The sequence below is a fragment of the Neofelis nebulosa genome, chromosome 16 (genome assembly GCF_028018385.1).
Source record: "Neofelis nebulosa isolate mNeoNeb1 chromosome 16, mNeoNeb1.pri, whole genome shotgun sequence".
NCBI lineage: Eukaryota > Metazoa > Chordata > Mammalia > Carnivora > Felidae > Neofelis > Neofelis nebulosa.
The window spans coordinates 62699248-62712614 of NC_080797.1; the positions used below are offsets into that span (position 1 = coordinate 62699248).

General features: G+C 35.6%; 1 protein-coding gene across 2 annotated transcripts in view; it reads left to right on the forward strand.

Annotated features, from left to right (window-relative positions):
* CPD (carboxypeptidase D) overlaps positions 1 to 13367 on the forward strand; it is an 83755-nt gene that overhangs the window by 49502 nt on the left and 20886 nt on the right. For both annotated transcript variants that reach the window (XR_009255245.1, XM_058704806.1), the window contains exons 9-11: positions 6601 to 6703; positions 7636 to 7778; positions 9096 to 9265. Coding sequence is in view for 1 of the 2 variants with exons in the window: in XM_058704806.1 (XP_058560789.1) it covers positions 6601 to 6703; positions 7636 to 7778; positions 9096 to 9265 (416 nt within the window). In the remaining variant the exon portion in view is untranslated. The remainder of the gene's footprint in view (positions 1 to 6600; positions 6704 to 7635; positions 7779 to 9095; positions 9266 to 13367) is intronic.

Sequence of the window (13367 nt, forward strand, 5' to 3'; positions counted from 1 at the left end):
TCTTTAACCATTGGAATGTGAAGAGTAAAAGAAGGAAAAAGGGGAAATATAGGGTTGTCCAAGATAGAAGAGAACCATAAAATCAGAGGACCTACAGTTCCATCCTACATCAAGACAAATAAACAAAAAAACAGAAATACACTAAAGTGCCTTGACTGCTAGACTGACAGAAAAAGGCACCATTAACTAAGAATCATGTATAACAGCCCAGTATCATAAAAATGAACAAGAGGTAAGTAAAATCCATGGAGAAGCATTTCAGAAAATCGGGAAATGAAATTTCACACATATTGCCTGAGGAAACCTTACTAGGACCAAAAAACAATCAAGAAGCAGAAGAAAACTGTAAGTCAGCACTCCAAACAGATGAAATATACCCAAACACCCATTGAGAATATGAAAAACCTTGTAGACTCAGATATTTAAGAGATGAAAACAGAAATGGGGAAAAAAAAAAGATAGGAACAAATGAAGAACAGTTGATAAAACTCAGGAAGGAAATTGAAGAAAAAGACAAAATTATCTCTAAAATGAAAAATAGGGGCATCTGGGTGGCTCTCTTGGTCAAAGCATCTGACTTTGGCTCAAGGTCATGATCTCACGGTTTGTGAGTTCATGCCTGCATCAGGCTCTCTGCCGTCAGCACAGAGCCTGCTTTGGGTCCTCTGTCCCCCTCTCTCTCTGCCCCGCACCCCCCCCCAAAATAAAAAAATAAAACATTAAAAAAATAAAATTAAATTAAAAATAACAAGAGTTAAAGGCCTCATACTTCCCAATTTGAAACTTATTATAAAACTATAGTAATTAAGTACTGAGATACTGACATAAGGATGGATACAGGAATCAATGAAATAGAATTGAGTCCAGATATAAACTCTTACATGTATGGTCAATGGATTTTTTGACAAGAGCACCAAGACAATTCAATGGAGAAATAATAATAATCTTTCCACCAAATAGTGATGGGAAAACTGGATATGAACAGGCAAAAGCATGAATTTGGGCCCCTTCCTCACACCACACCCAAAAATTAACTCAAAATGTATTATATTCCTAAATATAGGAGCTAAAACCATAAAAGTTATAGAAAAAATAGGGGTGCCTGAGTGGCTCAGTCGGTTAAGCATCTGACTCTTGGTTTAGGCTCAGGTCACGATCTCACAGTTCATGGGATTGAGCCCCAGATCAGGCTCCACACTGGCTGACATGGAGCCTACTTGAGATTCTCTCTCTCGCATCTCTTTGCTACTCCCTCGCTCATGCTCGCACTTTCTCTCAAAATAAATAAATAAACTTAAAAAAAAAAAAAAAAAAACTTTTAGAAGGTGCCCGGGTGGCTCAGTAGCTTGAGCACCTGACTCTTGATTTTGGCTCAGGTCATGATCTCATGGTTCATGATATCGGGCCCACACTGGGCTCTGTGCTGACAGCACGGAGCCTCCTGGGAATTCTCTCTCTCTGCCCCTTCCCTGCTTGTATTCTCTCTCTCTCTCTCTCTCTCTCTCTAGATAGATAGATAGATAGATTAATTAATTAAAACTTTTAAAAAAACTTTTGGAAGAAATATAGTAATAAATCTTTGTGACATTGGGTTAGACAATGGTTTCCTCAATATGACATCAGAAGCACAAGTGACCAAAAATATATATACATTGAATATCATCACAAGTTAAAAACATTTTTGCTACAATACTGTACTAGTTTCCTAAGGGTGCTGTGACAAAGGTCTACCAACCAGGTGCCCTAAAACAACAGATATTTATTGTCTTTTAGTCCTAGAGTCTAGAAGTCCAAAATGAAGGTGTTGGCAAAGTCAAGCTGTCTCTGAAACCTGTAGGGGAATTCTTCCTTGTCTTTTCATATCTTCTGTTGTTTTGCTTGCAATCTTTGGCATTCATTGGCTTCTAGATGGATTACTCCACTCCTCTGTCTTCACATGGCATTCTCCCTGTGTCTGTGTCCAAGTTTTCTCTTTTTATAAAGATATCTGTCATATTGGATTAGAGCCCATTCTAATTACCTCATTTTAATCTGAATACCTCTGTAATCAAATATAGTCACATTCTGAAGTCTTTGGGGTTAGGACTTCCAACATATCTTTTTTAGGGGGCCAGAATTCAACACATAACAGAATATCAAGGAACTATAAAAACAACCAACAAAATAGGAGAAAATTAGGTATCTGATAAGAATCATATCTAGAATGTGAAGAACTCTTATAACTAATTGAACTGATTGACAACTTAATTGAAAAATGGGCAAAGGATTTGAATATACATTTCTCTAAAGAAGATATACAAATTATCAAGAAGCACACAAAAAGATACTCAATATCGGGGCGCCTGGGTGGCGCAGTCGGTTAAGCGTCCGACTTCAGCCAGGTCACGATCTCGCGGTCCGTGAGTTCGAGCCCCGCGTCAGGCTCTGGGCTGATGGCTCAGAGCCTGGAGCCTGTTTCCGATTCTGTGTCTCCCTCTCTCTGCCCCTCCCCCGTTCATGCTCTGTCTCTCTGTCCCAAAAATAAATTAAAAACGTTGAAAAAAAAAAAAAAAAAGATACTCAATATCGTTAGCTGTCAAGGAAATGCAAATCAAAACCACAATAAGATATTATTTTGTACCCACTAGGATTGCTTATAATTTAAAAAATGGAAAATAACAAGTATTGGTAAAAATGTGGAGAAATTAGAACCCTTGTATATTGCTGGTGGAAATGTGAAATGGCACACAACTGCTTTAGAAAACAGTATTGCAGTTCCTAAGAGTGTTGAATATAGAATTATCACATGACCTGACAGTTCCACTTCTAGGTATATGCCCAAGAGAAGTGAAAACATATGTCCACACAAAAACTTGTACAGTTGACCCTTGAACAATAGGGGTTTTAACTGCATGGGTCCACTTGTATGTGGACTTTCTTCTGTAAATACAGCACAGTACTGCAAATGTATTTTCTCTTCTTTATGATTTTCTTAATAACATTTTCTCTAACTTTATTGTAAGAATATAGTATATAATACATATAACATATAAAATATATGTTAATTCACTGGTTACGTTATCAGTAAGACTTCTGGCTTTTACTAGTTAAGTTTTGGGGGAGTCAGAAATTATACCTGGATTTTTGTGTGGGGGCATTGGCACCGCTAACCCTCATGTTATTCAAGGGTCAACTATACATGAACGTCGTAGCAGCATTCCATAATAGGCAAAAATGGAAACAACCCAAATGTCCATCAATTGATAAATGGATAAACAAAATATGGTATATTCATGCAGTGGAAGAGTACTCAGGGAATTGAGTACTGATATGAATTACAACTTGAATGACTCTTGAAAACATTATGCTAAGTGAAAGAATAAGTCACAAGAGACTACATATTGTATGATTCATTTATATGAAATTTCTGGAACAGGCAAATCCATAGAGACAGAAGATAGATTGGTGGTTGCCTAGGGCTTGGGAGGCAGGGAGGGGCAGGGAAGAGGTTGGAGGAAAATGAGGAGTGCTGATGAGTATGGATTTCTTTGGGGTGATAAAAATGTCCTAAAATTTACCATGGAGATTGTCACACAATTCAGCGAATATACCAAAAACCATTGAGTTGCACACTTTAAGTGGGTGAGTTGAGTTGTATGTGAATTATATTTGAATAAAGCAGATTTTGAGAACTGTAAGACTAAGGGATGGGGCATCCATTCCCAACCATCCCAGTTTATATGTAAGCCAAAAAAAAGTCTAAAAGTTATATACCAAAATATTAACTGATTGATGATCTCTAGGCTTATATTTTTCTCCTTTTGTGCTCCTAAATTTTCTAATCTTTCTACAATAACTTTTATTATATTTTAAGTACAATGAAATTCAATGAATTCAATTAAGTGAAAGAAACAGAGCTTTCTATTGTACAGTGTGACAGATATCAAGTGACAAGAAAATTTCAAGGAGGCATTAGTGGAAAAAACTACTGATTTTTAATAAAAATTAGTTTACTTTAGTTAATAGTAGTATTCCAGTATTAATTTCCTTATCTTGGTAACTATACTATGGATATACAAGATGCTAACATTAGGAAAAGCTGGATCAAGGGTATATAAAACTCTACTATTTTTGTAACTTTTCTGCAAGTCTAAAATTAGTTCAAGAGAAATCAAAAGAAAAGAAGAAAAGGAAGTAGTCTCTTATCTCCACTCCCTTATTGTTCTCTCCTCTCAGTTTCTTGTCATCTGTCTTCTGCCTACATTGTTTTACCTGGAGGTGCCCCATCGAGGCTTACCAGAAATCTTTTCTTTCTTTTTCTTTTTCTTTCTTTCTTTCTTTCTTTCTTTCTTTCTTTCTTTCTTTCTTTCTTTCTTTCTTTCTTTCTTTCTTTCTTTCTTTCTTTCTTTCTTTCTTTCTTTCTTTCTTTCTTTCTTTCTTTCTTTCTTTCTTTCTCTTTCTTTCTTTCTTTCTTTCTTTCTTTCTTTCTTTCTTTCTTTCTTTCTTCTTTCTTTTTCTTTCTTTCTTTCCTTTCTTGACCTCTGAAGTCTGACACTATTGTCTTCTTCCCTTGATCTCTGTCCCATTGTATAATAGAAAGCTGTTTTTTCTCTTTTGTTGGCTGGACATTGTCTCTTTTCCTTTTTTTTTCCCCTCCATCTTCTGTCCTCAGCCGTTTTAGGGTCTTGGCAATTTTATCCAATTGCTTTACCTGTCACCACTCTATAAATGCCTCTTTAAAAAACTGTTTCATAGAATGGAAGTTATTGTAAAAAGATTAGAAGATACAGGCAAGCAACAAGAAGAAGAGAAACCTGAAGACTATCCATCATTTAGTATCTTGGTATATTACTTTTAGACTGTGTGTCTGAGACTGGACAGTTAGATCCTCACCCCCAGTCTTCTTTAACTTGTCAAACTGTTTGCTTGAAAAAAATTAATTTAGGTTTAAAAACAATTATCAGAGTAATGAGAATTAAAGGAGATGGTAAAATGCACTGGTAAAATCAAATCCAGGGGCTCATGATCTCACACTTGGATTGTTTCAGTAGTACTCTGATGGATCTCCCTGGCTTTGGTTTATTTTTTACATTATTACTAGGATAAATTTCCTAGAGCCATGAATACTTCACATATCATCCTTTCTTCAGAGATTTTTAGTGGCTCTTTATTACTCTGAGAATAAAGTCAAAATGTTAGTAGCTACTTCCTAGAACTATGTTGTCTAGAGTCAGATTTATACTAGATGATCCACTAAGATGTAGGAAAAATATATTAAAAATCCTATTTGTAGTTTTAAATTTATCCTTTAAATGTTTTTTATGTAGGTTTATATTATATATGTTATATTAATATAGTAGTATATCTATATAATTTATAATTAAATGGATAGATATTGATGGAAATGGAGATAAAGACATAGATGTATGTAAGCCTTTAGTGGAAAAACCAGAAAGCAAAAGAGCATGGCACAATTATTAAGGTAATCTAAAATAATAATTTTTATTCAATAAGAAAGCAGTGGGGGACATCTCAGTGGCTCATTTGGGTAAGTGTCTGACTCTTGATTTCGGCTCAGGTCAAGATCTCACAGTTTGTGAGATTGAGCCCCGTGTTGGGATCTGTGCTAACAGCACGAAGTCTGCTTGGGATTCTCTCTGCCTATCTCTCTCTCTCTCTCTCTCAAAATAAATAAACATTTTTTAAAAAAGCAATGGGATTAAAAAAAGAAAGCAATGGAATCATAAGCTTATAATTGGTATGTTAAGTTTATGAAAGGGGGGATTGTTCATATATATATATATATACACACACACACACATAAATATATATATATATACATATATATACAAATGTGTGTATATATATATATACACACACATATATATACAAATGTATATATATGTATATATATACATATATATACAAACGTATATATATACATATATACAAATGTATATACATATATATACATATATATACAAATATATATACATATATATACAAATGTATATATATATACATACACATACAAATGTATGTACAGGGCACCTGGGTGGCGCAGTCGGTTAAGCGTCCGACTTCAGCCAGGTCACGATCTCGCGGTCCGTGAGTTCGAGCCCCGCGTCAGGCTCTGGGCTGATGGCTCGGAGCCTGGAGCCTGTTTCCGATTCTGTGTCTCCCTCTCTCTCTGCCCCTCCCCCGTTCATGCTCTGTCTCTCTCTGTCCCAAAAATAAATTAAAAAAAAAAAAACGTTGAACAAATGTATGTACATACAAATGTATATATATATACATTAAAATGTATATACATACAAATGTATGTATATATATATACAAATGTGTATATATATATATATATATATATATATATATATACACACACACACACATATATTTGTATGTGTGTGTGTATTTTAATCCAGGTGGGTTGTTTATATATGGCATAGAAAGATATACATTGAAAAGTCTGACTGCTTCCCATGCTTCCATCCACCCCATTCCCACCCCCACATACACCCTATTGGTAACCACTTTTATTGTTTTTCCTTATCCTTCCTGTAGTTTTTGATGTAGATGGAAACAAGTATAAGTAAAGATTCTTAATTTTTTTTTTTTCAGGAAAATGCCCAGATGTTTCAAGGTAGACCCTGCAAGAATATGTACCCTAATGAATACTTTCCTCATGGAATAACAAATGGAGCTAGTTGGTATAACGTCCCAGGTAAACATTCTTTAATACCAAGGCCATATAACTTGGATTTTCTGTCACCCTGGATGGTGCTACTTCTTACTGATTTTTTAATTTTAAGAAAATATCATTCCTTTAAAAATATTGTTTAAATAATTTAAAACATTCAAATATCCTTTTCAACTATTTTTAAATTTGACACATGTTGGGGTACCTGAGTGGCTCAATTGGTTAAGTGTCCGACTTTGGCTCAGGTCATGATCTCATAGTTCATGGGTTCAAGCCCCACATAGGGCTCTGTGCTGACAGCTCAGAGCCTGGAGCCTGCTTCCAATTCTGTGTCTCCCTGTCTCTCTGCTCCTCCCCTGCTTGCACTCTGTCTCTCTCTCTCTCTCTCTCTCTCAAAAATAAAATAAAAACATTTTTTAAAAATTTTGAGTAAAGATAGTGTACTTCATGAAAGTGTTATATTTTATCTCTGGCTATGACAAAAAACCTTAGATGTGCTGATAAGAAGAGTGTAAGCCACATTTGAATTCTTTTTTTTTTTTAATTTTTTTAATGTTTATTTATTTTTGAGAGAGAGAGAGACAGAGCGCAAGCAGGGAAGGGGCAGAGAGAGAGGGAAACAGAGAAACTGAAGCATGCTCCAGGCTCTGTCAGCACAGAGCCTCACGTGGGCCTTGAACTCACAACCCCTGAGATCATGACCTGAGCTGAAGTCAGATGCTTAACCGACTGAGCCACCAGGCGCCCCTACACTTGAATTCTTCTTGAACATGAAGGTACAGGTGTCTTACCTGTACTACAAGCATCAAAGAGCTCTCAAATGAACATATTATTGTTTTTCAACCAATGCTAAGAAAAGATGGATTTAGCTTTTTACTAGGAATGTTGTTTACCTTTTGGGATGGGATCTAGTTCTACTTCTTCAGAGTGACGGATTTTAATTTTTTATCCTCCAGGTGGTATGCAGGACTGGAACTATTTACAAACAAATTGCTTTGAAGTGACTATTGAGCTAGGTTGTGTGAAATACCCATTTGAGAAAGATCTGCCAAAATTTTGGGAACAGAATCGAAGATCTCTAATCCAGTTTATGAAACAGGTAACTATTAAGGAGTGAAGTATGAAATTTCTCCCAAGAGCAAAAATACACGTGTGTCTTGTGTGTACATGCAGTTTTCACACGGTGGTTCTGAAATACGCTCTTCTGGATTCCAGTTTGGACTATTCATGTTTTAGTATTTTTATGTGGAAAATTCACGGATGAAAATGAGTTGAAGAGCTCATGCAGGCAAGAGTTGAAAATGATTAAACAGGGTAGTGATGTTTTGCTTTTAATGGATAATGACTTTTTATTCTGTCTTTATAAAAGACTGACATAAATTGGATACACCCCTAAGCATTTGTCAAGTGATAGAAAGATGGGCTAGGGGGTAAGTGTTTTTATTCCTTTTCTTTTTGCCAGTGGTTCACTGTTGAAATGCTTAATTTCCTTTTGTTTGAATATGCTTGGTGACCAACAGGTAAAGACTGTAAGAAATATGCTAATATCAGTTAATTAGTAGGGTAATCTCATACTTTGTGCCAGTACTTTTCTGCTTTATTCTTTTTGCTGCATTGACTGGCATAAAGGCTGTGAGTTTGCGTACTAATTTTTTAAAACACTTTATTATGAAAAATTTTAAACACATAGAAAAGTTGTTACTAATAAATACCTAGATTTAATAGTTTTTAACATTTTGCTGCATTTGTTTTATTTATATAAACTTACCCACATACACATATGCTCCTGAACTATTTCAATATAAATTGCAGCTATTACGGCATTTCACCCCGAAATATTTCAGAATGCATCTTTTAGAATAAGGATATTCTTCTATATGACATCTTCAAGTGCCATTATCTCACTGAAGAAAATTAACAGTAATTCTCTAATATTACCTAATACCTAGCCCACATTCAGATTTCCTTCTTTTCCCCCAAAATGTCTTTTCATAGATATATTTCAGAACCAGGATCTAGTCAAGGTTTATGCATTGCATTTGATTATTACATCTCTTTATTCACTTTAATCTATAATAGTCCTTCCATTTTTTGAAAATGACATTTCCCTTTTAAAGAGTCCAGGACAGTTTTCTTGTAGAATGCCCTATACACTGAAATTGTCAGAAGTGCTAAAGTTTAAACAGTCTTATTTATATTCTTCATGATAAAGACAAACATAACCTATGAAAAATTAGCCTTTCAGCAACTAAAATACTTTGTTTAATGGGTGTTTACCTTTACTGTCAACTTCTAAATTCCTCTTTGCTCCACATGTTTATTTTATTACCAAACTGTTATTTGGGATGTAAGCTCCCAAAATAATTAGATTATGATCTTTACCATTGACATATGGGTGTCCTTGTACTTTATCCAGGTTCATCAAGGTGTCAAAGGATTTGTCCTAGATGCCACGGACGGCAGGGGTATATTAAATGCCACCATTAGTGTTGCTGAAATTAATCACCCAGTGACTACTTACAAAACTGGAGATTACTGGCGTCTCCTGGTTCCAGGAACTTATAAGATCACAGCATCTGCTCGAGGGTGAGTGAATGAATACTTTGAAATCGAGTGCTTTAAGAGACTCTTAAAAACTGAGAACAAACTGAGGGTTGATGGGGGGTGGGAGGGAGAGGAGGGTAGGTGATGGGCATTGAAGAGGGCATCTTTTGGGATGAGCACTGGGTGTTGTATGGAAACTAATTTGACAATAAATTTCATATAATAAAAAAAAAAAAGAAAAGAAATTGAGTGCTTAAGGAAAGACAAACATGGTTGTATCCTAGAAGATTATTGCCAGAAAGCCCCAGAGAAGCCAAGCAACCCTGAGGTTCATGCTGGGAAGTTTAGAGCTGGTTACCCATTTGAATCTCCTCTAGTGATAAAGTGAGTACATGAATTATCACATTTAAGAAATCTGTGAAATTATGCACTTTGGACAGTGGCCTCTTTTATCCTCCTCCTCTCAGGTCCACTGCTCCCTGTCTAGATGTGAGCAATTTCCTTCACTATCGGTAACAATTCTGGGAAGCACCTGTTAGTTGGGAAAAAAGGACGCCTGCTCTCCTGTATACTTCTAGTCATGTCCAATGACTAGAAGTTACATTTGTTGCCTTTTATTTTCATTTATTTATTGAGAGAGAGAGAGAGAGAGAGAGAGAGAGAGAGAGATTAGGGGAGAGGGGCAGAGGGAGGGAGAGAATATCTCAAGCAGCCTCCACAGTCAGCACAGAGCCCAATGCAGAGCTCAATCCCACAGCCCTGGAATCATCACCTGAGCCAAAACCAAGAGTCGGACGCTCAACCTAGTGAGCCACCCGTACATTTGTTCCCTTTTAAAGCTCTTTCACACTTTTTTCTATCCACACTTAAACCATTCTCTTTTTTTTCTATTTAAAAAAAGTATTTTTAATTTGAGTATAGTTCACACACAATGTTACATTAGTTTCAGGTATACAACAGTGATTCAACAACTCTTTACATAATGCTATGCTCACTGTAAGTGTAGCTACCGTTGGTCATTATACAATGCTATTACAATACCATTGACTGTATTTCCTGTACTGTACCATTTATTTCTATGACTTATTCATTCCATAACTGGAAGTCCATAACATAGAAATAAGTTATTTCTATGACTTATTCATTCCATAGCTCCTACTCCTCTTCCCCCATTTTGCTTACCTGCCCCCCACAACTATCAGATTTTTCTCTGTATTTATGCGTCTGTTTCTGCTTTTTGTTTGTTTATTAGTTTGCTTTATGAGATTCCATATCTGAGTGAAATCATACAGTATTTGCTTTCTCAGTCTGACTGATTTCACTCAGCATAGTACCCTCTAGGTCCATCCATGCTGTTGCAAATGGCACGATCTCATCTTTTTTTTTTTTTTAATTTTTTTTTTTTTCTTCAACATTTTTTATTTATTTTTGGGACAGAGAGAGACAGAGCATGAACGGGGGAGGGGCAGAGAGAGAGGGAGACACAGAATCAGAAACAGGCTCCAGGCTCCGAGCCATCAGCCCAGAGCCTGACGCGGGGCTCGAACTCACAGACCGCGAGATCGTGACCTGGCTGAAGTCGGACGCTTAACCGACTGCGCCACCCAGGCGCCCCGATCTCATCTTTTTTTAATGGCTACATTATATTCCACTGTGTATATACACCACATCTTCCTTATTCATTGATTTATTGATGGACACTTAGGTTGTTTCCATCTCTTGGCTATTACAAATAATGTGATAAACATAGGGGTGCATGTATCTTTTCAATTTACTGTTTTTGTTTTCTTTGGGCAAATAGTCAATAGTGGCATTATTGGCTTATATGGTATTTCTATTTTTAATTTTTTGAGAAACCTCTATAGTGTTTTCCACAGTGGCTATACCAGTTTACATTCCTACCAGTAGTGTAAAAGTGTTCTTTTTCTCCTCGTCCTTACCAACACTTGTTATTTCTTATCTTTTTTATTTTAGCCATTCTGACAGGTGTAAGGTAATATCTTGTTGTGGTTTTGATTTGCATTTCCCTGATGGTTAGTAATGTTGAGCATCTTTTCATGTGCCTATTGACCATTTATATATCTTCTCTGGAAAAATGTCTATTCAGGTCCTATGCCCAATGTTTAATAGGATTATTTGGGGGTTTTTGGCTGCTGAGTTGTATAAGTTCTTTATATATTTGGTATATTAACCCCTTACTGAATATATCATTTGCAAATGTCTTCTCTTGTTCAGTAGGTTGCCTTTTTGTTTTGTTGATGATTTCCTTCACTGTGCAAAAACATTTTATTTTGGTGTAGTCCCAATAGTTCATTTTTGTTTTTGTTTCCCTTGCCTTAGGAGACATATCTAGAAAAATGTTTCTTTGGCCAAGATTAGAAAAATTACTACCTCTGTTCTCTTCTAGGATTTTTTATGGTTTCAGGTCTCACATTTAGGTCTTTAATCCATTTTGAATTTATTTATGTGTATGGTGTTAGAAAGTGGTCCAGTTTCATTCTTTTACATGTGGCTGTCCAGTTTTCCCAGCACCATTTATTGAAGAGACTACCTTATCCCTATTGTATATTCTTGCCTTTTTTTTTTTTTTATCATAGATTAATTGACCATGTATGTGTGGGTTTATTTCTGGGCTCTCTATTCTATTCCAGTGATCTATATTTGTCTATTTTTGTGCCAATACCATGCTGTTTTGATTACTACAACTTTGCAGTATATCTTGAAATCTGGAATTGTGATACCTCCAGCTTTGTTTTTCTTTCTCAAGATTGCTTTGGCTATTTGGGGTCTTTTGTGTTTCCATACAAATTTTAATATTATTTGTTCTAGTTTTATGAAAAATGCTGTTGGGGGTGCACCTGCATGGCTCAGTAGGTTAAACATCCAATTCTTGATCTCAGTTCAGGTCATGATCTAATGGTTTGTGAGATCAAGTACCATGTTGGGCTCTGCATTGACAGTATGGAAGCTGCTTGGGATTCTCTCTCTCTCCCTATCTCCCTGTCTCTCTGCCTCTCCCCTGCTCACATGCTCTCTCTCTCTCTCTCAAAATAAAAAAAAAGTAAAAAAAATGCTATTGGTATTTTGATAGGGATTGCATTGAATCTGTAATTGCTTTAGGTAGTATGGACATCTTAAAAATATTGATTCTTCCAATCCATGAACATGGAATATCTTTCCATTTGTTTGTGTCATCTTCAATATCTTTTTTCAGTGTTTTATAGTTTTCAGAGTACAGGTTTTCACCTCTTTGTTTAGTTTTATTCCTAGGTATTTTATTCTTTTTGATGCAATTATGAATAGATTGTTTTCTTAATTTCTCTTTCTGCTACTTTGTTATTAATGTGTAGAAATGCTACTGGGTAGTATTTGTATCCTGCAACTTTCTGGGTACTTTGTATCCTGCAACTTTACTGAATTCATTGATTACTACTAGTAGATTTTTGGGTAGCCTTCAGATCATGTCACCTGCAAATAGTGACAGTTTAACCTCTTTACCAATATGGATGCATCTTATTTATTTTCTTTCTTTTCTTTTCTTTTTTCTTTTTTTTTTTTGGGCGGGGGGGGGGGATGCGGGGTTGCTATGGCTAGGACTTCCAGTATTCTGTTAAGTAAAAGTGGCAAGAGTGGACATCTTTGTCTTGTTCCGGATCTTAGAGGAAGAATTCTCAGGTTTTCACCATTGAGTATGATGTTAGCTGTGGGTTTTTCATATATGGCCTTTATTATGTTGAGGTATTGCTTTGGTGAAATTTTCTTTCTTATTTCTAATTCTCTAAGAAAGGACATTTTCATCTTTTTTTTACAGGTTTTACTTCTACAAAGATATATTTACTTTAAAAAAAAAAGAGACAATGAACTTAGGACTTTTTTCCTTGGATAAAACTTAATTTTCTTTATCTTCTCTACCCTTTACAAACAGCTTAGAATCAGAACCACCTGTTTAATCCAAAATGCATCATTTTTACCGTGTTGTAGTTTTCTTTTTTGTGTTTTAACAAGTATAGATGCTACAAATGGATATTATTCCCCTCCCTTACTAGTTCTCCTATTTCTGAAGAGTTAGCTTGAACATTATATTGTAGTAAGGGTAAGAACATGAAAATATTTCTAGTTACTGCTACCTTTTTTAAAAAAGATT